This window comes from Tetrao urogallus (genome assembly GCF_951394365.1).
Source record: "Tetrao urogallus genome assembly, chromosome: 4".
In the NCBI taxonomy this organism is placed as follows: domain Eukaryota; kingdom Metazoa; phylum Chordata; class Aves; order Galliformes; family Phasianidae; genus Tetrao; species Tetrao urogallus.
Genome location: NC_136817.1, coordinates 46,513,113 through 46,538,456, shown reverse-complemented (window position 1 = coordinate 46,538,456; position 25,344 = coordinate 46,513,113). Strand labels below are relative to the sequence as shown.

Below are 25,344 nucleotides of genomic sequence, written 5' to 3'. Positions count from 1 at the left end.
TATACAGTTTCTAGAATATTTACAGAATAAAATAAGTTAACTTCTAATGAGAATTGCTGATGGGCAGCATATATCTTTAATATACATTTTAAAGTCTCTGCAGGCAGCTACTTTTTGGTTAGTTGTTATCAATATTTGTAACATAAGCACTGATCAGAGAACTGAGCAGCATTCCAATAAAGTTAACAGATATATTATTTCTTTTAGAAACACTGGGAAATCCCAGTTTAAAATATTATTAAATGTCCTAACATTTACACGCTATGAGGATTAGATCTAATAAAATAAAATTTCTTCAAAAATAATCTTGCAGCTCTCACAAGCATGCTCTGAGACCTCATTTAACAATCATCCATACCTCCAAAAAACAACTGTCACATAGCCATACATACCAACTCACACACATCGTTTCCTCGTTACGGACAACAAAATTAAACACTGAGAAGTCAATGGTTTTTGCAGTCAGAAGCCCTCCTACTCGTATTCGACCGCACACTCTCCATGATGCTGCAAAGTGTCTCATTAGGTATCAGTTGATGATTATATCTACTGCTGCTGGAAAGCCAGGGAGCATTGCAGGTCTTCAGCCAAAATAAACCAGCCTTGATTTTAGCCTCATCCCACCTGCAGTATTGATTCAACATTTAGAGGCTGTTACTCAAATACCACGTAAGTTCTGTTACAACAGAAAATAATGCATATGTATGCATTACATTTAAGCCCTTTTCCTTTCATGTAGGTTTTATACATACATTTAATTAAAAAAATACTACTGCCACACAGCTACTGTGTAGAAAGAGCAGTTAAGTAAGATGTTAACTTCCATTTTCAGATTCTTTACTTCTGAAGAACTGAGTTCCAGCTGTGATGAAAGTGGGTCATTTGTCAGGATTGCTGCAGTTTCTTTTCTGTGTTTTTTGTTTGTTTTTGTTTTAAATGAAAGGTGCTCAATAATAGTCAGAAGCATCTTCAGTATCAGTTCTCTTCTAAAGGACAGCTGTTCAGAATCCAGTGCTCACAAGACTGACTCCTGGTTTGATTTTCCCTAGAAGGTGATAGGATTGCACCATGCGTAGAGACTCCCGAATTTCTAGATTAAGTTCCATCAGCTTTGAGCTGGCCTCAGACATATCCTGGTTGGAGCCCACTACTGCAAAGCTCCCAGTCTGACCAAGTGTCTGATGACGGAAATATATGTGCAGCAGTGTTTGGATGGGGTCATCTTCTGAACTGCCAAAGATGTCGTGGGGCCAAATGGATCTGTGGACACACAATTTGTATTTAGACGTTAAAAAAAAAAAAGTAATTCAGTATTCTTAAAACGGGGATCTGAACAGAAGATGTGGAGATGCAAGAGGAATGTTTTTTCTGTAGTCCTCGTAGTGAACAGTGTGATTTTTCACAAAGCCAAATTCTGAAGTCATTTCAATTCAAATTCTGAGTATTCCTACAATTGCCTTTTTTAAAATCAAAAAATGCCAATGAACATGCAATAATTAATCACCTGTGCTTGTCTTTTGCAGTGAGAGTATCTAGCAATAGCTGACAAAATTGGAATAGTGCCTATCCCTGTCTTTAAAACAGCCCATTAGCAAATTCTGGCCTGAAAGCATAATCCTTATGCACACACCTGAAAGCCTTGACCTGTGCTACAGCTGACACAAACTCCTTGCTTCTCAGGGCTTCAATGAGGGAGTGAATCGCTGTTTCTGTGCTAGCTTGGGAAGCTTCTGCAATTTCAATTTCTTCGATACCACTGTCAGATGCAGCCTCAGCCTCTTTCAGACAGCTCTCCAAAAGAGCAAGTTCCTCAGACATGTTTATGACCTAAAAGAAATACAAAAGTAAGCTTTTCTAGTTTAAATATATCTTTAGCTAAATTAAGCTTCAGCTGATCAGACACACACATTTTTCCTCCTTGGTACAATCCTAAAGAAGATACAGAAAAAGTAATCCAACTATTTACTTCAGTTCCTTATACTTGGGCCATTAAGCTGGCTGTACGTATATCAGGTGTTTCAGCTTTCCCCGATGAAATTTCCATCTTTGTCAGTTCTTTAAAATTTGTTCCAAAAAGTACATTTTTCTTCTCACATCACTTAAGAACGATTAAGTTGATATGAAGCATTAAACGCTTTGGAAAGTACAACAGGAGTTGTGTTGCTACAATGACAACCTCAACACAAAGAAAAAATCTGTAAGAACTCACAGCCCAGCAGAATAACTAATTCAGATAATGTATATAATACCATCTTTTGCTTTAGCTCCAGCATGTAAGTGAAAGACAAAAGCATGCTCAAAACAGGATTCTGCAACTGACTTCAGAATTCAGGCTGGTGTGACGCTGACCTTCCGTGACGTTCTTCATACAAACAAACTCACTCATTTGCAGCCCCAACAAAAATCTGGGGATCTAAGTAACACGCATCATTTTTTTCCTAAACCAAAGGCTTCCACTCCTCTTCTTTGTTTTCCTCTCCACTACATCAAGCAATACTTTTTTCTTTTAAAATGCTTCCTCTATTGCATTACAGTCCCGTGGGAGAACGTTGAGAAGATTATTAACATTATTAACAGTGTAACTCATTCAGATAAATTCGATTAAGATCCACGTGTGCCACGTGTGCACAGCTGAATGACGCATTTTGCTTCTAAAGTTAGTACACCTCACAATCAGCCACAAGACACCCAGCATGCATTACTAACTACACACAGGTTGGGACTAGGGTTGCAGTGAAACTGAATGGCAGGTGGCATGATGCAGTTCAGTGATTGACTGGTAGTGAGTCACTGTGTTCCTAACAGGAAGCACTGGGGTGATGGAAAGGGGCTTCATCACAGAACTCTGCTGGTTGAATTTGTTGTAGCTTGATTAGCAAACGCCAAGAGTGCTACTGAAATATTTCAAGTCCTCATCGCTGGACTCCCTGCCCTCCTGTGTAAGAGCTTTCAAGTTGTACAAAAATCAACGCTGATTATTGCACATCTCAGAAAATTCCTGCAAGTTCTACTTAGATCTTTCAGTAATTAGCTATAGAGTAGCAGGGTACCCTCCTGCAGTTTTTAAAAAGATGTCCTGCTGAAAAACACGTTACCAAAATGTATTCAAAGTGATTTGGCTTTAAAATGTCAACAGCAAGTAGCTAAATGGCATGATTTTCATTACCTCTGCTTCTTTTTTGATTGTGTTTACTTGGCTGATAAGTTTGCAGTAGGCTTGGAACAGAAGCAACAACTGGAAATGCAATTTGTACAGCCTCCGACATAACTCCAGTTCCTACAAATGTAAACAACGTCATTAGATTCACAAAGTGCTGAACATCTACTATCCAATACAAGAAACATGACAGCTTCAATACAGAATGTGCAAAAAGTAAAAGTAGTTATTTGGTTACTGTTATGAAAATGCCAAAAAGATTTGCAAGCTAGTGCAGCAAGAAGCTAATGAAAAGCAAATGAAAGCTTCATTCAGTTCTATATTTATAGATAGACTCTCTCATACAGGTTAAGAGTTCAAATTTTAATAAGAAGTTACATTTCCAAATGGTAGGAAACAAAGGGATTCAAAATGCATTTTAAAATGTCACATTCCCAGACAGAATATCATAGATTGTTTACTTGATATTAATACTGCTTTGAGTTCAAGAACTAATTAAAAAAAAAAAATACTGTTGTGATTGCTAAGTACACCATCTTTCATAACCACTAATATGAATATGTAAACATAGTATATAACCTGGTCTTTAGCTCATAACTGCCTGAATGAATAAGAGGAAAATAATTCCATTCTTGAATGTAAGAATAATGTTTCCTTTGTGAAAGGTAGCTCTGTTTCCATTTTAGAAAATACCACGTGATATAATCTTAAAGAAATTAAACAGCAGCATTAACTTGTGCACTGTCTTGTTTCAAATATTATGCTTCTGAAACTGTTTGAGGTGCAGACAGTGCTAATACTGCTTTACATAAAGACATAAGAGCTAATTCTAATGGAATAATCTTCTATAAGGTTCTACTTACTACAGGATTCTGTTATCTACAGAGAACCAACAGTTCACTGGGTTAGATGATGCAGAAATGAAGCACACAGCATTTTTGTAATAGTCTATGACAGGACACCACTATGTCACAAATGGATGAGACAAATGGAGACCAGCTCGTTGACTGGCATGGTTAAATATTCGATAAATCAAGAACCATCACTTACTGCTAGAATTTCCATTTGCTAAGCAAGAAGATGAGCAGGTCACAAAAATACAAAGAAAGAAAAAAGATCAAGAATTAGTGCAGGAAATCATTTGAATTAGGGTAAAAGATGTCCTGGGTAAAATGGAGAATGAAACACAAGTAACATGCTCCAAATATACTCTGAATGGAAAAAAAAAAAATTAACAGATTGAAGTTGAATTGCTACGCACTTGCTGTTGTAATTATCAATGTAATCAGTGACTTTATTGGACAAACATGAGTACATGAGTAACATATTTCACCTTACAACCCTGCCTGGTCTTTACATATTGTATGATCTTTAAGGTATGCAAAATTAGAAATTCAAAAGCAGGTCTGAACATCTGTATAACCTGTACAATGCTTCTTACTTTTCTGCTGAAGCACAGGTAATTCTTTTTAAAATTTGAGGTGCATGTGGATTCTGAACTTTTTAAGAATTTGTGTTAGGAAGTTCTTTTTGCTAAACTCAGCCCTCAGGTTCTCAACACCTCACTGTGACAGTTTTGTGATTCAGTTGCTTTTGTTTTTTTTTCCCTCCCAACAATGTTTGAAAGAGAGAAAAAAACCCAACAAATACATTCCTTAGACAAAGTAAGAAACTTCTGTGCTTTGTAAAGCACTGTGCTGATGACAATTAAGCCATGTTCAAAGGACACATGGATGAAGATGGAGCCAGCATCTGATTCTAACAGGCAGGAGCAGTGAAGAGTTACTAAGCACACAGCTAATTACCAGGTGTGTAATAAGTTATGCAAGCACCGCATGGACTGTAAACATCGTGAGGTTTTGTAGTGTACTTGGTGCTGTTATACACATAGCACAATTATATAAGCAAAAGCTTCCAATGCACCGAACATCTTGAACTGCCCACTTTGAGAAGAATTATTCCAATGGAACACAGATTCAGATTTTGAGAAAGGGCAGAGTCAGCTTATTTAAGAATCAGTCATTAAGTCCCTGTGTTCTTGTCTGCTTGGCATGACTATCTTGATTTTCTCACTATTCCATAGCTGTATTGATCACAGTGCTTAAAATTGATAAGAAATGGAAGCAGCCCTGCAGTCTTGTGTCTCTGCACAGGACAGTACTTAGGTCTTTTTAGCATTAACCAGTTGACTGGATAGAGTTAGCAGTTTACACTCCACTCACTTTTAGAAAAATGATCTTCTATATCTCCATTCCATCAAGCCACTATAAGCTTCAGTGAGTAAATATGTAACTTACGTAAACTGTGTATGTTTATGAAGCAAAAAAACAAGATTAATCATCCTCAACGGACACTACACCTTAAAATGATTTTAACTGAGCCTGCAGTGCAAGGATACACATACACACAAAAAGCTTCCAGCCCGCTTTGTAAGCCAGAACTGAAACAACAACCAGAGCAGGTCTCCTCAAACAATCATTAAGAACTGGCTGCATGGCTCCTGTTCTGAGATTGTCTTCAAACACAGCTGAACTGGAAAAGAACAAATAAAACTGCCTTGCTCTGACTGATGCATTCTCTCCATACAAGTTAAATGAAAGTCTGTGTGCTGCTTTCCCAACATTTCTTAGTTTGTCTAGCTGTATAATGGGAATAGTAATATTTACCTTCATGGTAGTGTCCAAACAGTTTCTTAGTGTGCATAAAGCAACATTCCAAAAATGGACTGAAATACACAGACACTGCTTTTTAAATCAATACATTTAGTGTGCTGTAGTACTGTGTTGTTACATAGTGCCAGTCACTACACGAAGATGTGAACCACGTGTGAAATATACCAGATGTTGTGCTTGTAGGCAAAGCAAAAAGCCTCTCAAGTGGTAGCGAGTGTGTGAATAATTATATTTTGCTTTAACCACGTTAAATGTCTTTAAAATACTCAACCTCAGTGTGGTAATACAAACACATTTCTGTACTCTAAAAAATTCATATACATTTTGTGACTGGATTTAAACAAATTTTATATAAAGTATATATGAGACTAAATGTAAACTAAGGAAGAAGCAGTTCACGCACACAGTGGAAATTTCTGTTGCTAAACACCACATTTTCAGCAGCAGAAACATTACCAAGTATATCAGGGAAATAAGATTCCAACTGAACTGCAGTCCTAGTCCACTTTGGAAAAAGCTCTCACTCGCTTTAGCAATTAGTAATATTAAACAAAAACACTATCATGCAAGTACATACAGCATATCAAACTGATCTTAATAGGTTACTTCACCTGTTGTTATTAGATGATAGTTTGACAAAAGAGTTTCATTACATTTTTGCCATTGTATTATATTGTTCCATCCCACCCAAACGGTGGCTCTGAAAAGGTCATACATATTTATATAACATTAATTATATTAAATTCAGTTGAGATTTTTGGCCAGACAGTTTATCTGAGCATACAAGCAGAATGCTGATCTTTCTTCTTCTAGAAAAGAAGAAAGCTTCACAAAAGTGGACTTACTGGTACAAAGATGGTATCTAGTCTGCTTATCTACTCAGTGTTATTAAGCCTAGAACCCAGGACTGGTTGCCAGCTTTTATTAAAAAAAAGCCCATTTTATTAGACCACTGCTTCATAAGAAACTGAGTTTCCAGAAGATTGCATGATAACTGAAATGAAAAGCTTTTCATATGTTTTTAATCTCTCTTGCAAATATTGGAGTTTTTGTCCAACAGATCTGCTTTTAAATCTCATATCCAGAGACTTACAAATGAGATGTACCTACCTGGGCATCTGTGTTAGTGCCATGAATGCCATCATCAGTACCAAATGTTCTTTTGCAGTCAGCTAGCCACTGAAAAATAAATACAAACAAGATTAAACATCATTTGAAGTACAGCAAACTGAAAACTGTAGTAAAACTGCTTAAGACACCTCAGTTCATCTTTTACATTCTTAGACTATGTAAGAAATTGTGATATGAAATCAGTTTTTATCATTGTTGTTTTCACTACTGATTTCTGCCATGAAGTATAGCTTTGCAGTTTTTATTGCATCCTTTTTGTTGCAGATTTAATGTACCTTCATTCTCCTAGATGGAGATAGCACACTTCAGTCCAAATACTAACATGACTGAACTTGGGTATTGCTACAGGGAGACGTAAGGGGAGGGGGAAGAAAAATGACATTCATTAAATGAGTTCATATTTTCTCTTCACTTTCTGCACACCAACATGATTTCTCAGCACTTCAAACCTACCAATCATGCAAATTATAGAAGAAGGGCAAGTCTGTTTTACTTCAGCAACAGCAGTTGCTCCTGTGTAACAAGATGTATGTGCAGATTTACTGGGAGAAACAAAAAAATCCAAAATCTTCAGCAGGAATTCAGTATCACCTCTGGTTCATACAAGCCAGAGAGATGAAGCATGCTCACATTATACCATGCAAACACAGATTCCACCCTCTTCCATAATACAGCACTGTATTTAACTCCAGTTCCTGCAGTGCATAACAAATTTATTATTTTCAGTGGGTAATCTCTTTTTTTAACCCTTAAAAAAGCAAGGAAATTTTAAAGTATTAATATCAAGCATTTGTGGAATCAAATACACTCTTTTTGGATAATGTGACCTGGTGATCTCATCCATGGAATGCTCAGCATATTCCTCGGTACAGTGAAAATAGCAGCAAGCATGAGGTAATTTGGGTATTACTGAAATAGCAACACGTCATGTTGAGATGCAGAGTGCAGATTATCTTCAGAAATGAAGAACAGGTTCTGTACATCCATGGAGGAAAAAATACAGCATACCGACCGCTTTATATCATAAGTCTCACAGGAAGTCTCTGTAACCTTTTTCTAACCTTTGTCTGATGCAAGAAAAAGAAAAATGTGATTTCCCATCTGCCCAATTTAATAAAGGTTACTTAGTGAATTAACCAGGCCTGTGTGCTTATCAAGAGGAGAAATGGAATTCTCTAAACACTGTGGTGTCAGCTTCAATTAGTGACATGGATACCGACATACACAGCAAATCTAATTTTTCTTCTTATCTGACAGCATTCATCGGTAATAATGGAATAGGTTTGCACTGAAATGAACACCAACAAAAACTGGAAGCCAGCAGTTGTTTTCACACGCTTTCCTTTAAGAATTTCTTTAAATCTTAAACCAGTTTGAATAAAGGGCATGCCTAGAATTTTATGGAATACATTTAACATCTTATTTTATATTACATGTGCCTGATTTCAGTATCTCAGTCCCTAATATATAAGGGAAGTCATAAACAGCATCCTTGCAAGAGAACAGAATAGTAACTCCAGAAGATTGACAAACTTAATTAATTACAATTTTTGCAAAGAATATATGTTCAAGTCTGCAGAAAGGCCTAAACTTTCTCTTTGAGAACAGCAACAGGTTCTGTAATAAAATACTAGTATGTTTACCTTACAACAATTTGCTCTTCCCTAGGTATCTCCTACAAAGATGTGGGTGAAAAATGTAAGACAGGGAAGTTTGTGATTGCCCTTGGTCACAGTATAGGTTGGTTTGCCAGATGACCCTAAAACAGACATCCCTCAAAAATCCTACAGTACAGATACCTTTCTTCTATCTTATTTCAGTGCAGAGTTTCATGCAACTGCAACCCTGTTTTGAATTGGATTCACATGAATGGGAATGCTAATGCTGTACATAGCATTGATAGCAACAAACAGCATCTGTTTATTTGGGTAAATTCTAAGTAACAATTTTTCATTGAGGATAACGTACAGATTTTTCCAGTGGTTAATTCTAGAGGATACTAGAAATGAATTGTGTTTATAGAAGTATTCGTTAATTTGTATTTACTTGATTAGACAATATCCTAATTAACTCAGTTTGATCATTTTCTGCACGTTTCTAAGAAAAAAGTGAGAATCTGCAACATGCTCATTATGTATTTTACTTTCAGACTGCAGAGGATACATGTAAGTATTGCTTGCAATAACAGAAAAAAAGATTTGACTTCAAGAAGTTGATTTCTGCCATTCCCTATATTCTGTTCAGTAGCATAGAGGAAACAAATGAAATTTATCCTAAATTAGATTCTTAAGTCTGCTTATAGTGTGCAATACAAAAATGGAGGACTGAGACCAGAAGAAATAAATCCTCCTTGGTACCTCTTAATTCTCTTTATGAATTATTAAAGAAAAATAAAAGCTGTCAAGATGCTCTCAGTTATTTCACAGTTCCATTGATCCAGGGAAACCTTTTTCCTGCTCCAGTCATTCACAAATGCTGTGGCAGAAGACAGGCTGACCACAGAAATGTTACTAGACACCCTTCTGACAGCTTCACTACAGGAAAAAAAACCAACACTCTTTTACTATGATGTAACGAAAAGAGACCACCAAACAAATATCCAAAGTAAAATAATAATGCAAACAAGCTTATAATATCCAGCACGGATTCATACCTGTATCCTTGCCATTTGAAAGGGATACAATTTTATAAACCAAACAACACTGTATCTTACTGCTATGACAAACTAGACTAAATGAGGAGTACGTACAAAGTGAACCCCCTATTTTTGGATGGTTACTACTCAAAGCATATCCACACACCCCAGCACTCTCTCTACTCTGCCTCAATTTCTTGTCTGACCCTGGGGAGAATCACTTATTCTCTCTGTGCCCCAGTTTTGCTCTCTAAAATGAAGAATAAAATACACAGTTTTCTTACAGTACTGATGATAGCATTATGCATTGGAGATTGTCAGACATTAAGTATCATTACCAACAATAAGGTAATGCTGGTCATTAGATGAGTGCTTTGTTTCTGATTAAGACTAAATGACAAGATGTATTTTATTATATTAGACCTCATGAATTAATTTCCCAACAAATTGTTAATAGCTACACAGCAGGACAAAAAATTCAGCATCTCTTCTGCAGAAATACTGGTTTTCATCCTAAAAATAGTTTACCTACAGTGCAGTGTGGTGTGCTTCAGCCTTGATTTTGAGGAAACCTCATTTCCACTAAAAAGTGGATGGCTATTCTAGTAAACAAATCAGCTGTCAGCAAATTGTGCAATGCAGGGGCCATCATTTCTTAATAAACTCAGTGCAACAGAGAAAGAGGAAAACGTCCTCTGCCAAGATACCATAGATTGAATTCTGGCTCTGCTTCACATCGCTCAAATTTGTCTGTGTGGCCACAGCCACTGCCTGACAGGCTGCTAGCATCTGTAATACATTCCTTCAAATGTATGTTTAACTCTCTTAAGGATCATTTCTCTGTACAGAAGAAGCCTCATCTATTTGATTTGACATACAAAACACACTCACCTGTTCTGCAGCCTCTCTTTTGACATTATAAGTATCCAAATGTTCTTGGAGTTCTAAAACACTGAATTTCAATGTTTCCAGCAGGCCACAAGACATTAGCTGAAAGATAAAAAGAGTCAGGTAGTATCCAACCATAATCTACATAGTCTAGTATATCAGTAATTATGTAACATGAAATTTCAAGGCCATATTTGAAAAAACAATCAAATTAAAAACAGCTATGTGCATATGAATCATGACACCTCTGAATTAATAAATTAACACAGAACTGGACCAGCTCAGACAGCATGCTTTTGATTCCAAAATAAGGGCAGTACCTACTCAACAGATGAATGAGAGACTCCAAAGGGACTTCTAGATCTCTCAAAAATAAGAGTAATATTTCATGTACACACAGCTAGTATAAATAAAACACCCTGCAACTGGATAAAAGGTACTTCTGGACTAGGCTTGTAGCAACCTAGGAATGTCCAGTGAGGGTTACTTCCTCTTCTCAATATACAAGCTATACAACCAACAAAGGCTTTGGTCTGGTTCCATCCAGGAATTGTCAAAGCAGGAAGTGTTGGATATTTAAAGAACTTTCTACCATTTTCCCCTTTTCAAAAGGGTTTCAAGATCTTCTTCCATCAGAGGCTGCTACTTCAGCTTTGATCCAGACCATTTTTCCTTGGAGATGTATCTGCACTCAGGTTTTTTTTCCAGATGAAACCTCCTCTTACCAATTTCTGCAATAACCATGCCTCTGACATGATTCTTTGCCCTTCACACCAGCCACCCCCTGCAAACATTAAGAGCGCTGCACTTATCTCTAATCTCTGTTACCTGGCACCTCTTTGTCATCTTGCAAGTGCATGTGCAAAGCTGTGATCTCAAAACTGTGTGGCATAGGGAATGACAGTGACTGAGTATCCCAGTTACTCAGGCACGTGTGGGAATGATTTGAAATCAAATTCAAATCAAATGTTCACCTTGCATGCACGCGTACACACCAGAGAGCCAAAGATTTGTGTGCTAATGTTACTTCAGAGCAGCCATTCTTTCCTAGTGAAAACTAATCTGATTTACAAGTAGGTCCACTTCCATTAAATTATTTGGGATGAGAAGATTTATCTGTACAATAATATTTGCCAGTATATCAACACCGTATGTATACGTGCACGAATACAGATGTACTGATACATTTGCATATACTGCTGTATATGTATCTATTCTTTTACACACGGCATTATATATATAAATGCATAGATATATAAATCTATGTATATTTACACATTCCTGCTGTTCTAACTGGTATAGCTCTTATTGTGGCTTCTTATCCAAAATAAATGTCGTTTTTTGAGTAGTTTATACTGCTTTTCAAGTAACGTAAGTTAAACAAAGACCATTATACATGGTTCCCTTGAAATGCACTGTCCATATCATGCTTTTTTAGTTCCCATATTCCAAAGCAGGAGCAAAAGAGCAGAGATGCCCCTCAGCAACAAGGAAAAAAGCAGGTCAGGAAGAGAGCCTCATACCGGGTCATGCCAAAGTCCAATCCATCTCAGTTTCCCATCTGATATCACTTAAGGAAAGGCAAAACAGGACAAGTACACGGAGATCTATTTGCTTTTTTGCTCCTGAATGCACTCTTACACTGTGTTGCTTCGCATATGAAAAATCTATTCAGGAGTATTTCTTTCATGAACGTTTAGTTGCTTTCCGAAAACATGAACACTGATTGTAATAAGTATGGAGTTTCACAGCTTGATGATATATCATACAAAGGATTACCTCTCTTTGGTCCCGTATATTTTGTAAGTCACTATTAGCTTAATTCAAATCTCTTTAATGCCAAATCAGACAAAAATGCAATAACTCCTCTTTCTTTATCGTGATACTGAAAATTTTTGTACAGCTAGTCGATTATCTCCCAAACATTAGAAAAATCTTAGTTTGCATTCTCATGTCTTATATGAAAGCCATTCCACACATCTCATACTCCCTGTTGCTTCTCTTGGAACTATTTAGAGTTCGATTGTATATACTTTGAGAGCAGTGGACCAGAACTACCCACAAAGTTCACAATGTAGGTCTATTGAGTATATGTACGTTAGCTTAACAATGCATTCAGATTTTGCTCTCTCTTTTCATAATTACTCTAGCAGTTTTGCTTATTTTTTTTTTACTGCCCCTAAGCACTGAGTCAATTTCTCACATCGATATTTATTATAACCTAAAATTTCAACTTGCACAACAACAAACAATTCAAGCCCTTCATTATACATTTCTTGCTTTGGTTTTTTTTTCCATGCATGATAGACTAAATACATAGACAATAAATAATTTCAAAAAGCAAAAATGTAAGCGGCCTTCCTTCAGGTCTTTCTCCAAAGACTACAGAATAAATATGAGGAAATTTTGGAATTGAGGAAGTTACAGGACAGCAAGGGAATCTAAGTGATATCTGTTAAGTTCACTCACTGTTAAAATTGGCTTTTTTTTTTTAAATTTTTTTTGAGAAGATGCATTTCATACTTGTGTTTTCAAAAGTTTATGATTTACAGTGGTCACCTCACATTTTATTTTATATTTTATAATTCCTTTTTAATTTCATTTGTAATAAAGCTTTTTTAAAGCATCTCATAATTACTCAGGTGATATTTCAATTAGTGACACGAGCACAATCTTTGAAAAGGGAAAAATCAACACTTTTTTTTTTGAAACCTTTGAAAGCCTTCCTCAAGCTATTTGCCAACTGTTTAATCATCATTTTGTATCTCACATAAAAATGTGTAAGTAAAGTTCTACTTCAGCATTAAATGTAAAAGATTTTTACCGTTTCTGCATCCACAAAGACTGTTGGGCATTCTGAACATAACATCATCACTTCCAGGGAACTCTTAAATTTCTTTCCAATGCGCTGTAGACTTTCTCCAAGAAAGCTGACTGAGTCATTTGTTATAGCTACAAACTTTCTTTGAATGGTCTAGAAAGTAAATCAGAAAAAAAAAAATGTATTTCAAAATCCCTCCTGGTGTTTTAGTTCAAAAATTTCAGGGCAAATTTCCACTGTGACAGCATAGATTTTTTTATTAAATTAGAAAGTAATACATAATTTGTATGCTTATTTAAAACTATCTCCAAAAAGATAAGAAATAATTAAGTGAAAGAAAACAGCATGCAGCTGTGAAGATGATACTTCCTTTCATATCTGGGCCTTTACCATCAGGATATCCAAATGACTGTGCTATACAGATTCCACTCATCTTCAACTGTTTGTGTTACAGAAAGCTACATACAGAAATTTATGAGTCAAGACAAGCCTGTATAGTATTTCTTGTGTCCAGAATTGCCACCTGCAGGATTTGTCGCCTTCAAAAATCTGTCCTACGTGTATTATTACATAGACTATACCTTAGTGTAATCTGATTCTTTGCCATATACTACTTCATAAATTCTAGACAGTTACATGTACAATGAAACTATATGAAGATGTTTATGGCTGCAAAATGGAACACAGAAGTCACAATGGAAAAGTCCAGACCTCTCCAAGGTCTCATCTAACTATTTTAATTCTTTCCCGGTGTCCAGTAACAACTTGTCAGGAAAACATCTTTACCCAGACTTGAGCCCAGGGCAGCTACTGCCTATTCTTCCAGGGAATTTGCTGTTCCAGCTTACTGAAGGCTACCACTGAAATCTTTTAAGGCTTTCTTTTCCTTCTAGTGAAGGAAATGAAGGGATGAGCATAGGAGAGTATCAATTGCTGTCTGTGTAACACTCCCTTTTAGCCACTTTCAAAAAATGCATGTATTACACAGATAAACTAAAGCTCTGATGTCTTCCAAAGCAAGAGAACAATAATCTAAAGCAAATAACAGCAATTTTTCATAGCAAAATGCATATTTCTACTAAAAAGTAAAGATGGGCATGCATGCACAAACAAGATATTCTGTGAATGAGGTAGGGTATGAATTCTTTACAATTTAATTGCTTCATAGTACTAACCCTAAACCTGCCTGCCTGGGACAAGAGGGTACTATGGTAGCATGATAGAAAAAAAATAAAAATGATCCTTCCACTGAGAAGCTTATTACAGCATACAAAACAGCAGGGAAAATCAGCTTTGGAGAAATAAGAAAGGGTTGGAGTCAGAAGGTCTTGGTTTGTAATACTGTGTCTGCTATTAGCTCACTTGGAACGCTCTATAAATAAAATGGAATAATTATACTCCTTCTATCCCATAAGAAGTTGCCAAGAATAATATATGTCTACATGGTACTGCTTAGAAAACACGAAAAACACATTCCCTAAATACAGGGAAGAAGCAGCTAGAAAAATTAGGCCACAGGCATGTCATGTTGGATGCCACATCTATGAGGTAAATATAACTTCAGAAACATCCAGCTTTAACAGATCTCCCGGTGTTTCAATTAAAAAAACCCCACAATTTCTCACAAGACAGATGAAAGATAATTTCATTAGTGTTTTTCATGCTGCGAACCCATCATAATGAAATCCATAGGAATCCCAGGAGGAAATCATTAATTCTGTAATCAGAACAGAGCTTGGGTGATGTTCAGGAAAAAAAATAAGAAAGAAAGAAACACAACCCGAACTAAAAGCTTACAAGAAATACCGAATAGCTTTCCTCCCCCTTCCCTCCCTTCCACTGAGCAGGATCTCTCTCCCAGAGACAATGGATGCAGATATCCCATGGAAAAGCAGTGAATGAACATACACCATTCTTTCACCAACATAGTTTTGTTTTGTGTTATGGGGTTCTTTTGGTCTGCTTTTGATTTGCTTTCTAAGGCTTTTTGCTACCAGAGCCCTACAGCTACGTAGGGAAAGAATAATTTTAAAAGCAGAAGGAATGGATATCAGACAAACAGCCATGCAGTGGCCATTCACTGACCTGAAACAATCTTGAGAAGACATGAAATGTATACACAGCACATGAACCATCTGTATCAGACAGCATTTGATTGACATGGCAACGCCAGGCTTCCTCCTCATCATCATATGCCACTGGTTGGAAAGCTGCCAATATGGCAGAAAGAAATGGTGAAGGAGGTGGGGAGGTTTGTACTTCCGGGAAGCCATCCTGTTCTTCATCTTGGCTGTGAACAACAGACAAAACAAGTTAACCCCTAGGTAATTTTCAAGGAAAAATCTTTGATTTTGGTAATAAAACAATTAAGGATTGTATTTTAAAAAATTATTTATTAATCAACTAAGCTTACTATGAACAAAAAAATAAAAAACCCTCAAAATTTTTTCTACTACCATATTAAAACTTTGCTCGTAACCTCAAATATCTCCAAAGTTTACTAAGCCATGCTGTTTCTCTGCACATCTACAAACTGTTATCTGTAGGTTATAAATAGTTCTATACAGCACTATAAATAAACACATATCATTCAGAAACTGACTTTTCTTTCATGCCCTCTATAACTGAACTAACATTCAATTCTTCCAATTTTCATTCATCTAAACATACAGCATCTATAACAAATTCTAGCTTTCAATAGAAGAAAGGCTCATCTGGCAGTTTAATAATATCTTAAAACCGTCTTAAGTAGTATCAGTGAGATGGATGGGAAGATGGAGATGGGAACACTTCCATTTTTATGAGCAATCAATTTAATAGGCTTTTGTCTGAAGAGCATTCTGTAGTCATAATTTCCATTAGGCACTAGACTGCCGATAAAAATATCAAACTATCAATTAATCAATGTTACTAATTACAACCATTTAGTTGTGTTTATTACTTGTAATATAGAAAATTTTAACGTTTCTTTTATTCAAGAATTCTTTTCTTGAACAGAACATCTTTTCATGCCTGTTGCTTTCCTGTACCAAAAAATACCTGCTTCTCTCTCAGAGAGAAAAAATTCTCTCATCAGAAGCATCTGAGAAAAGTACTGAGCTTATTTGGTAAATAGGCATAAACCATTATTTCAGATATGAAAACATCATTTTAGATGCCTGTACTGTGGGATTAACAAAAGAAACTATGTCATAAGAAAGACTGCATTGGTTCATGTATTGATGTAATTTCTTTTAGTTATAACCAATATTAATCTGACCTAGACAAACCAGAGAAGTCAGCTTCTTCTTCTTCACATCTCTCATCCAGTTCTTTCAAAGCAAGAGTGACATCCTCTTCACAGATAGATTCACAGTAGCTCTCTGGAGCTGCAGGCTCTGCCAGTTCTGGGGTCTCTTCCAACTCAAGAGGTTCATGACAGACCAGACAGTCTTGTTGTTCTTGCAGTAGATACAACCCAGTGTCTTCACTAGCAGTGCTGACCTGTTCATCCCTTACTGCTGAACTGCCTTCCTGTGAATCAAACATACTTTTATGACCTTTTTTTGTCAAAGCTTAGGCAATCTTATCAGCTTTTTATTACGGTAACGTAACAGCTTGCTTTAAAAAAAAAAAAAAAAAAAGCACTTAACACAGGTTCATTTGTACTTGAAACATTCAGCTCTCTATATTGTTCAGTTTTACTTGAGCAGAGACGGGCAGTCTTTTTAACTCTTAAGGCATGGTTAAGGTGACTTCAAAGGTTTAACTCTGAATCTCTGAATGAAAATTTTTGACCAGTGGCTTGTACAAAGAGCTGATCGTTAATCTCAGGTAGGTATTATTAGACTGACCCTTACTCCCTTCTCTCTTCTTCTATTAGTATCATTATATTCATTAAAATCACTATAATGAATTTAGTTGATTTATGATTAACCCATTTGAAAGCTTTTACTTGATTTTTCTGTGCAATAAAAATAGTATCACCCTGCTACTGCTTTTTCCTAGAGGCAGTAATTATCACACATCATTAATATTTGTGACATTATGTGCTGTTTTATCTCTACTTGGCAGCCCAGAACCAGTCAACAAACTTTTGGGCAGCCTCTAAGCATGCACATCACTTCACAGCTTTCATCATCCTAAACAAATCTTGGACAAATAACTAACTACAGACATACTACAGACAATTCAACTTTAAACAGAGCAACATAATTTTCTTTCATGGTGGTCCTAATGTTATCTCACCTTAACTGTGGTATTTCTACATGTGACACTGCTGCCCTTTGGCACAGCTAGTGACCTCGTTTCTAATGCCTCTTTTTTACACTTTGAATCTTGAGCTTTATGGCACAAAACAGCCATTTTGTCACACCATGCAGCACATGGGAACACCAGGCATTTTTACAACAGCACAGCAAAAACTTGGTGGTCCATTTCTGTTATAGACAATAGCATATTACTGAAGGTCAGCGGGTGATAAAGTTTCTCAACTGCACAGAACCTAAGGAAAATTACTTCATATAAATAATTCCTCTGTAAATCCACATGTAGGTGAATAGAGTATCATTGTACTAAGAAAATTCCACCTACTTCGTCTTGCAAAGCTCATCGTTCAAAATTGAAATGTTCTTGTAAGCTAAACCATAAATTACAAATTGGAACATGAAATGCTTTGTCTTTTTTGCAGATATATTATTACTGGGAATTCATGAAAGACATTTAAACAAATTATTTACTTAACTCTTTGGCATCCCTATGAGAAACAAGGAACTCAGCTGCATCCAATCAGCACAAACACGCTTTCTCACTCTGCTAAAGACATCTCTCTCTTTCAGCCAAATTAGATAGATACCTAATACTTATTGTGAGGTAAATTGGAATGTTTGAACTGCGTCTGATGAAAATGTATACGTTTGACTGAATCCCATATTCTAACAAGCATAAAATAAGCTTGGATTACATCACATTTAGAAATTACATTTATATGCAATTGCAGTCTATATTTTTCCCTTAAGTACAGCACCAGTTTTGCCATCAATCTGTATGTACAGCTGAGCCCCTTCCCAAAAACAGCTTCACACAGAAGCCAACCACTTATTACGGTCTAAACCTCTTCATCAAATACTATCAGCCACATCAGGTCCAAGAACAAACTCAAAATACCACATGAAGTTTTTATTTTCTCTTGGGGAATCTAGCACCTTTAAAATGTGAGACTTCAAATTTTAGAAGACATCTAAAAAAATATAATTATTTTAATTGAAACTTCAAGGAAAGGACTGACTTAGAAAGTTCATTGTGAAGGTCTACAAAGAGTATTGGCAAAAAACCCCTAAATTTATACAATGCCGTACATGAAGCACAATGCTACCACATTCAGTTTTAACAATAATTAATAGAAATAGGGACTGTATTAACTAACTATGCACTCTGATGTAAATGCGTAGTGTTACTTTTACATGGGAAAGTGCAATAAAGTCTTCAGTTACAGACCTACATCTTGGTTGATATATGTACATTTCTGCATCAAGGGCATATATCTCTCTCTGATAATTTATTTATGAAATAAATGAAATAAACCAACTTTTAACTTCACTGGCAGTGCAATCTTTTCATTTACAGATGAAGAAAAATCTCATTCACTTATCAGCTGTTGTTTCTGATAAAGCACTCTTTGCTAGATGGTGGTTAGTCATGAAATTACTTTTTAGCCCAACGTAAATGTACTCATTACTTTGAATTGTTTTCAATATTTTTACTGAAACGTTGCAACTTATTTCCATGATTATTTTCATGTAACTTATAAGAAATGAAGTGATCTCATAAAGGGAGCTGTAAAAGAACAAGTCCAAATACAAAGGCAGTCTTAGAAACAAATAAGAAAATGCAAAAATGAATTACAGCTTAGAATGTACCATGGGCAAACAACAAAGAAAAGTTCTATGGCACTGAATGTGATTCTAAAAAAATCCAGCTTTCATGTCACTTCTCCCTTTCCTAAAGGAATTATTTCAAATCTTAAAGTAACACACATCTGTCCTATACTAGAAAAAAAGATTCATCCAGATTAAGAGTTCTTCATCGCTCAAAACTCCACTGGTAGGTAGATCAGCAGATGAAACAGCATAATAGCCTGACTGGCAATCTGAGCGTAGGCAACCTAAAAATTTGAGACAACTTATCACAATTTATCAACTATAATGTAAGCAAATGCTTTCATAAATAAATAAGTAAATGAAACAAAGAAAAATGCCTTGTTAATCACAGTGGCAAAATATGAAAAAAGTGGGAAAAGGCTGCTTTACAGGAGTCAGTGTTACACATTCAGAAGGTGAGGGTTTTACCACACGACTGCAGTCACTCACACTTCCCCTGTTAAATTCTAAATATGTCTTCTGCTGTTTCAGTTACTTTAATTAAAATAAGTGGTGGTTCACTTTTTAAAAAGAGTATTTTCTAGGTAGCAAATATGTATAGTATACAGCCTTTGTTCAGAAACATAGAAATTGTGTCTAAATCAAGTTAGCTGAAGACTCAGTAAATACCAGCTGTCCACTGGCTATTTAAAGGTATGGAGAATAGCTTAATTTTCTGAAAAACTTGTAGAAGACGTGTTCTCTGTTAAAGTCAATCAAAAATAAGATTGTCGTCTCATTGCTGATTTTAACTGAAGTTACAAAGCCTACCTAAAACAAGCCACTTCAAATTCAAGAAAAAAAAAACCAGAGTTTTCATCTATAACTGCTAAATACTGTAGGAACTGTAACAGAGGAGTTTTATTTTATGAGTTTCGCTATTTTAAATTATTTAAAAGATTTTAAAAACCAAAAAAACTGAAGTACTCACAGATTTGTAGGCAGCCATTAGCTTGAAATCTGTCTCACTCCACAAAGGCCTTTCCAAAAAAGTACACCACTAGCATCTGTGGTCCTTTTTAAAGGATTATTTAATTGAACCAACTGCTAACACAGCTGGCCTGAGGTTTTATTCCCACATAGCACCAATCACATTAACCCAAAGAAAGCAAACAAAGGAAATAAAGTATTTGAAAGAAAATTTTGCTCAAGAAGGATTTCAACCATATCAAGGAAAAGCGTCTTAAATATTAGCCTATTTTCATTCGGCACCATGAAATGTTCATTATCAGCCCTTCCAGAATATTTTTAACCTGTGGTAAGATCCCTGAGTGCATCACATATACTTTTCATTCTGAGGGAACCTTTCATAAAAACATTCCAACAGGTTAGAAATATTGAAAGCAAATCAAACAACCAGTGTAACAGATGAAAAAAGAAAGCAAAAGTTGCTACTGAACACTAGAAGGAGCCCAGATCAGCCATGCACCAGCCCACATTTCTCCCCACCTCAGGCAGCTGGTTGCTAGAGTTATCTAGAGACGCCTCCAAACTTGGGGTCTCAGTTCTGATTTGAAGCACCTCTTCCGTTCCCACACTGCTAGTGGAATCTTGAGACTGAAGTGATAAGCCAGCATGATCTGATATTGTTTCATCTATGGCAGAATCACTGTTTAACTGAAAGAGAAAAGAAAAAAAGTGAAATTCTTCAGTATACCAAACAGGAAAAAACACATTAGTTTTAAAATAATTTGTTTCAGAGTGATTAATTAGCTGTTTCAATTTTTCACAAAATTAACAGCTCTACACAAAAAAAAAATCACACATTTTGGTAACATTTAACTTCAAAGAGAAGTTGGCAGTTATCCTTGGGATCCTGAAAATAATTTCCTTTCTTCCTCTGAAAGGTTTCTGGCAGGGGGAAAAACGATATGCAAAGCACTGACCAGTGGATCTCTTTGTTATGGGAAATGTCAGTATAAACTTTGCCTCGAGTCTGAAAAGGGGAATGCTATCTCTGCTGCTCCCTTTCCCCTGAGATCACTTTTTTCTTAATTAATTAATGCAATGTAGAGAGACTTCTGAATCACCTACAAATGATTTTACACAAGCTTCAAAAGGCACAATCACATTAGTAATTTCAATAGTTAAACACAAGTGAGGCTCCTCTGGGATCACTTACTGCTCTTGTTCTCATTTAATATTTTGAATTTCTTCGCAGCTAGGAATCCACAAACACTTTGCAAGTAATGTATGGGATTTTACACTTACATTTGAACAACAATAGTAAGTATAAATGCATTTAAAACATTAAAGTTGTTCGAGAACAATAAATCTATTTTGTACCACTAGCAAAGTAACTCCCTTCATGAAGTTACTTTGACAAAGTAGCAAAGACAGTTCAGTTTTATTCAAGGCATTTGTTTCTCTGGATGAGAAGCGTGAGCTATACTTAGCAATTAAAAATGCACGTAAAAGCTTAAGTTCTCACAGATACTTTTCACCAAAAAATAACTAACCATCTGTGAGCGAGACAGTATCTGACTTGCAGTCAGTGCTGCTTCTTCTTCTGAAGACTCATCAGTATCTTCCTGGTTGGTCAGGTTCAAGCTGGGTGTGCTACCAGAGTACTGACATTCTTGAAGAGATGGTGTGTCTCCTTTGTCAATACTGTCAAGAGAGCGCCTACGAACACCCCAGTTGAAGTTGTCCATGCTTTCACCCTGTAATAAAAAAAGTTTGCACACGTACACGTATGAATGTTAACATATTAAAACTAACATACAAATGCAACATAGACAACACAAGTATCAAATGCATTATGAACAGAGTTTCAATCAGCCCTTTAATTTTATCGGAAGCTTAAACACCTTGCTAAAAGATGTTTGCAAAGAAATTAAAATAAAGGCACAAGAAGCAGAATTCTTTTGATTATCTTCTTGGGAAGTAGCTCAATCTATAATCTATACTATATCGGTATCCATTTCATGTATCTGACTAGAAAGTACAAACACACCACAGACAACAACAGATGAACAAGCCAGGGCACCAGGCTGCAACTTACCTGCAGCTCCTGGTTAGCAAAAAGGAAAACACATATAATTAGAAAGAACGAGGACGAACACTTAAAGATACTCTAGAACCAGGGAAAAATGTTTTATTACATAAGATTTGCAAACAGTAAAAGACTGATTCAAGCTCTGGAAAAAAACTTAAGTCAAAAAGCTAGCACTTAAAATAATTTATCTTTCTAATGGGAGACTGATTAAAAATAAACTGATGACAAAACACCAAAACCAGCATGCTTATGGTACATTTGCTCTAGCGTAACATGTAAAGCAACAAACATTAGATGAAGTCTTTCCACTAACACACATGAATCTGAAGTGACCACATTCAACTGACAAAGCATCATCGACATTCATTACACCCAAGCTGCAGAAAAATGGATGTCTTCATTAACTATTTCACCAGATACTTTACATCAATTTTATGAAAAGTACCCTAACTATCAACAGCCAGATCCTTCTTGTTTTCATATTTATAAGCTGGGATACACTTAGATTGTAAACGTCCAAACTACTAAATGAAATCCAGATCTTAAACACTGTATTTTTTAAAAACTCAAAAGTACAATAACCATCTTTGATTTTCTCAAGCATTTTGTCAACCTCCAACAAGACAACCAATAATATGGAAAACCTGATCAGTTCACTTTGTCAGCCTACAGTCAGTAAAATACTGTATCCAGCCCCAAGTGCGCAAGTATGGGGTTCCAAAATTGCTCTGAGAGGGCATCTTTTATCATGACAAGAGATCAATATACTATGAGTATCCACAGTAAAGTGAGCGTTTTCTAGCCACTTTCTCTCATCTGTTTTGCTCCACAAAAGATAAAAAAAAATTACATCAAAGCAAAACAATCTCAACAACAATAAAGTACGACTTCTGTGGGAAGAAGCACTTAAATTTCATGAGCAAAGAACATTCTGTTTTTTCCAGTAAAAAACTGGGCACCTCTCGTGTCAAGTGCATAACTTGTGTGCAAGCTTATAAGCTTTTTTTTTTTTTTTTTTTTTTTTTTTTTTTATAAATGTTAGCATTAGATGTTGCTTACAGGCATGTAATCAGAAAGTTAAAGATTGGCATAGTTTGGCAAAGTTTCAATTTCTGTCATCCTACCTGTAAAGCCCCATCTACTACTGAGCGTTAATGATTTTAATCTATTTAACTAGCATTCAATGTATGAAACTGCATCTCTATGGAGTGTGGTCACACATAAGCAATATATCATAATGAGTCTACGTGTCTCCTAGAAGATGCAAATATTGGCTTGAAGTGAAGTAATCAGCAAGTTTAAGAAAGTAAGATAAAACTAAAGTATAAAGGGAAAAAGCCCAAGATCTTTTGAAAGACCTGGATAAAATCAGGAGAAAGAGCAATTTTAGGATTTATACAGACTGATATCTTGGCAGACAGTCTGTTGACTTCTGACCTGCAGGAGTCATTAATAATAATTCACTACTTTGTATAGACAGTAACAAAAGTACTGGAAGAAACTACAAAGCATTCAATTTATTCTCTACTTCTCCCCAGTCCTTTCAGCCATACTTTTAAAATTCATCAAATTCTGGTCTCAGGCCTCTTATACTTATCCCCAAATAAATGACACTTGTTAAAGGAATTGTTACTATTTCCAAAAATTCAATTTTGTTTTTACCTCTCCTCTCTCTTTTTTTTTTTTGACTGGGAGAAATAGAAGAAAGGTAACTGCAATAAATCAGATATAATGTGAAAGTTGTAATGCAAGCAATTATGATGTCTGAAGCAATCATACATAATTAGTATATTGTACAATTTACAACTTTGAAAGTTGTTCTTCATCTTTGCAAAATGCAGAAATGTATCAGGAACAAAGGTTATATTTTCCTAGCATACTGCTTCAGAGGTTTCTATTGCATAGTGCTACTGCTACAGAAGTTTTCTATTGCACTGCAACCAGGTGTTCATCTTGTCACTGGCTTATGCTGCCACATCACCTCTCTCTTTCAGATTGTCACTTCACCTCTCCCTTGACAAAGAGCCCCTTCCCCCACAGTATGCAACAACATAATACTGCAAAGTTTAAGATACAAATTTCTTTATCATGCAAGTTAAATTCAATCACATTATAAACTCTTCCCAATTGAATTAGGTAAAAGAGCTGCCAATTCCTTAGACTTGCACCAACAAAGCTGAATTTTTAGAACATTCTCCAAAGGAAATATACAGAAGAAATCCCAAGGTCTCACCTCTGCATCTTCCAATTCAACATCTAAAAAGTCAAAGTCTTTAAAAACTCCAAACTGTTGTTCACTGGTATTGTCTTCTACAGCCACTTCCTCCTCTTGAATCACTTCCTCTGTTGTTGAAATAAGACTGGTTTGTTGATCTCCAACTTCCAAGTCTTCATTAGAGGAAAACACAACCTGAAGATATAGGTAAGAATAGAAATAAAATCTTTCAACTTCTGTAGCACCAGTAGTTATCCATCCTGCTTCACACAGTTTAGTAGCAATAGCAGTATTAAGAGTGCCAGTGTAATCACTGTATTGTGGGCACGTGCAACATGCAATTTGTTTCAAGACTAGCTGGACTTCCAACTACATCTTTAAAGCAGATATATTATTCTCTCTATTGTGAGAGCTGTGAAAGTCTGGATCTCTTGAAGAGTAACAGAAATTTGTTGTTTATGATTCCATTTCTATTCTCTTTGCTTTTCATATTTTAATCTTCTCTTGGATTTGTGAATTACTGAACTGAAAACCAGTTTCTAAAACCTGTCTTCATACTTTCAGCAGTACCTGAAAACCCAGCAGCAGTCTCATTTATGGAGCTTTAAAAGCAAAATAAAACACCACCACTACTTACTGAAGGATTCTTGGGAAGACCAGATTCTGGACCACACAGAGAAAGCACATTCATGAGCTTCTCCCTGGTTCTTCTCTGAAAAAATATGCCAAATAATAATAATCACATAGCAAGGCATCTACCAGAAGTCCAAGTAAAAAAGTAATGTCTGTATTTTTAACTAGTCATCTCACCTGCTGACATCCTCTAGAAAGAGAAAGAATCTTTTTCTCTTAAATTGTACTGGCTTTCACTCTGTATTAGTTTATTGCTTTGCCAATACATAATGCAATTTCAAACTACATTTGAACAAA

The 25,344-nt window shown here is 35.9% G+C and overlaps 1 protein-coding gene across 1 annotated transcript in view; it reads right to left on the bottom strand.

Annotated features, from left to right (window-relative positions):
* Positions 1-1,001: 1,001 nt before the first annotated feature.
* Positions 1,002-25,344, bottom strand: part of FRYL (FRY like transcription coactivator) — a gene marked incomplete at both ends in the record, with an annotated part of 87,236 nt that continues 62,893 nt past the window's right edge. The window contains 13 exons of the mRNA XM_079534389.1: positions 1,002-1,260; positions 1,631-1,827; positions 3,167-3,277; positions 4,208-4,225; positions 6,940-7,008; positions 10,487-10,585; positions 13,308-13,457; positions 15,390-15,594; positions 16,564-16,817; positions 20,651-20,818; positions 21,661-21,864; positions 24,433-24,609; positions 25,052-25,126. Coding sequence (XP_079390515.1) covers positions 1,002-1,260; positions 1,631-1,827; positions 3,167-3,277; positions 4,208-4,225; positions 6,940-7,008; positions 10,487-10,585; positions 13,308-13,457; positions 15,390-15,594; positions 16,564-16,817; positions 20,651-20,818; positions 21,661-21,864; positions 24,433-24,609; positions 25,052-25,126 — 1,986 coding nt within the window. The remainder of the gene's footprint in view (positions 1,261-1,630; positions 1,828-3,166; positions 3,278-4,207; positions 4,226-6,939; positions 7,009-10,486; positions 10,586-13,307; positions 13,458-15,389; positions 15,595-16,563; positions 16,818-20,650; positions 20,819-21,660; positions 21,865-24,432; positions 24,610-25,051; positions 25,127-25,344) is intronic.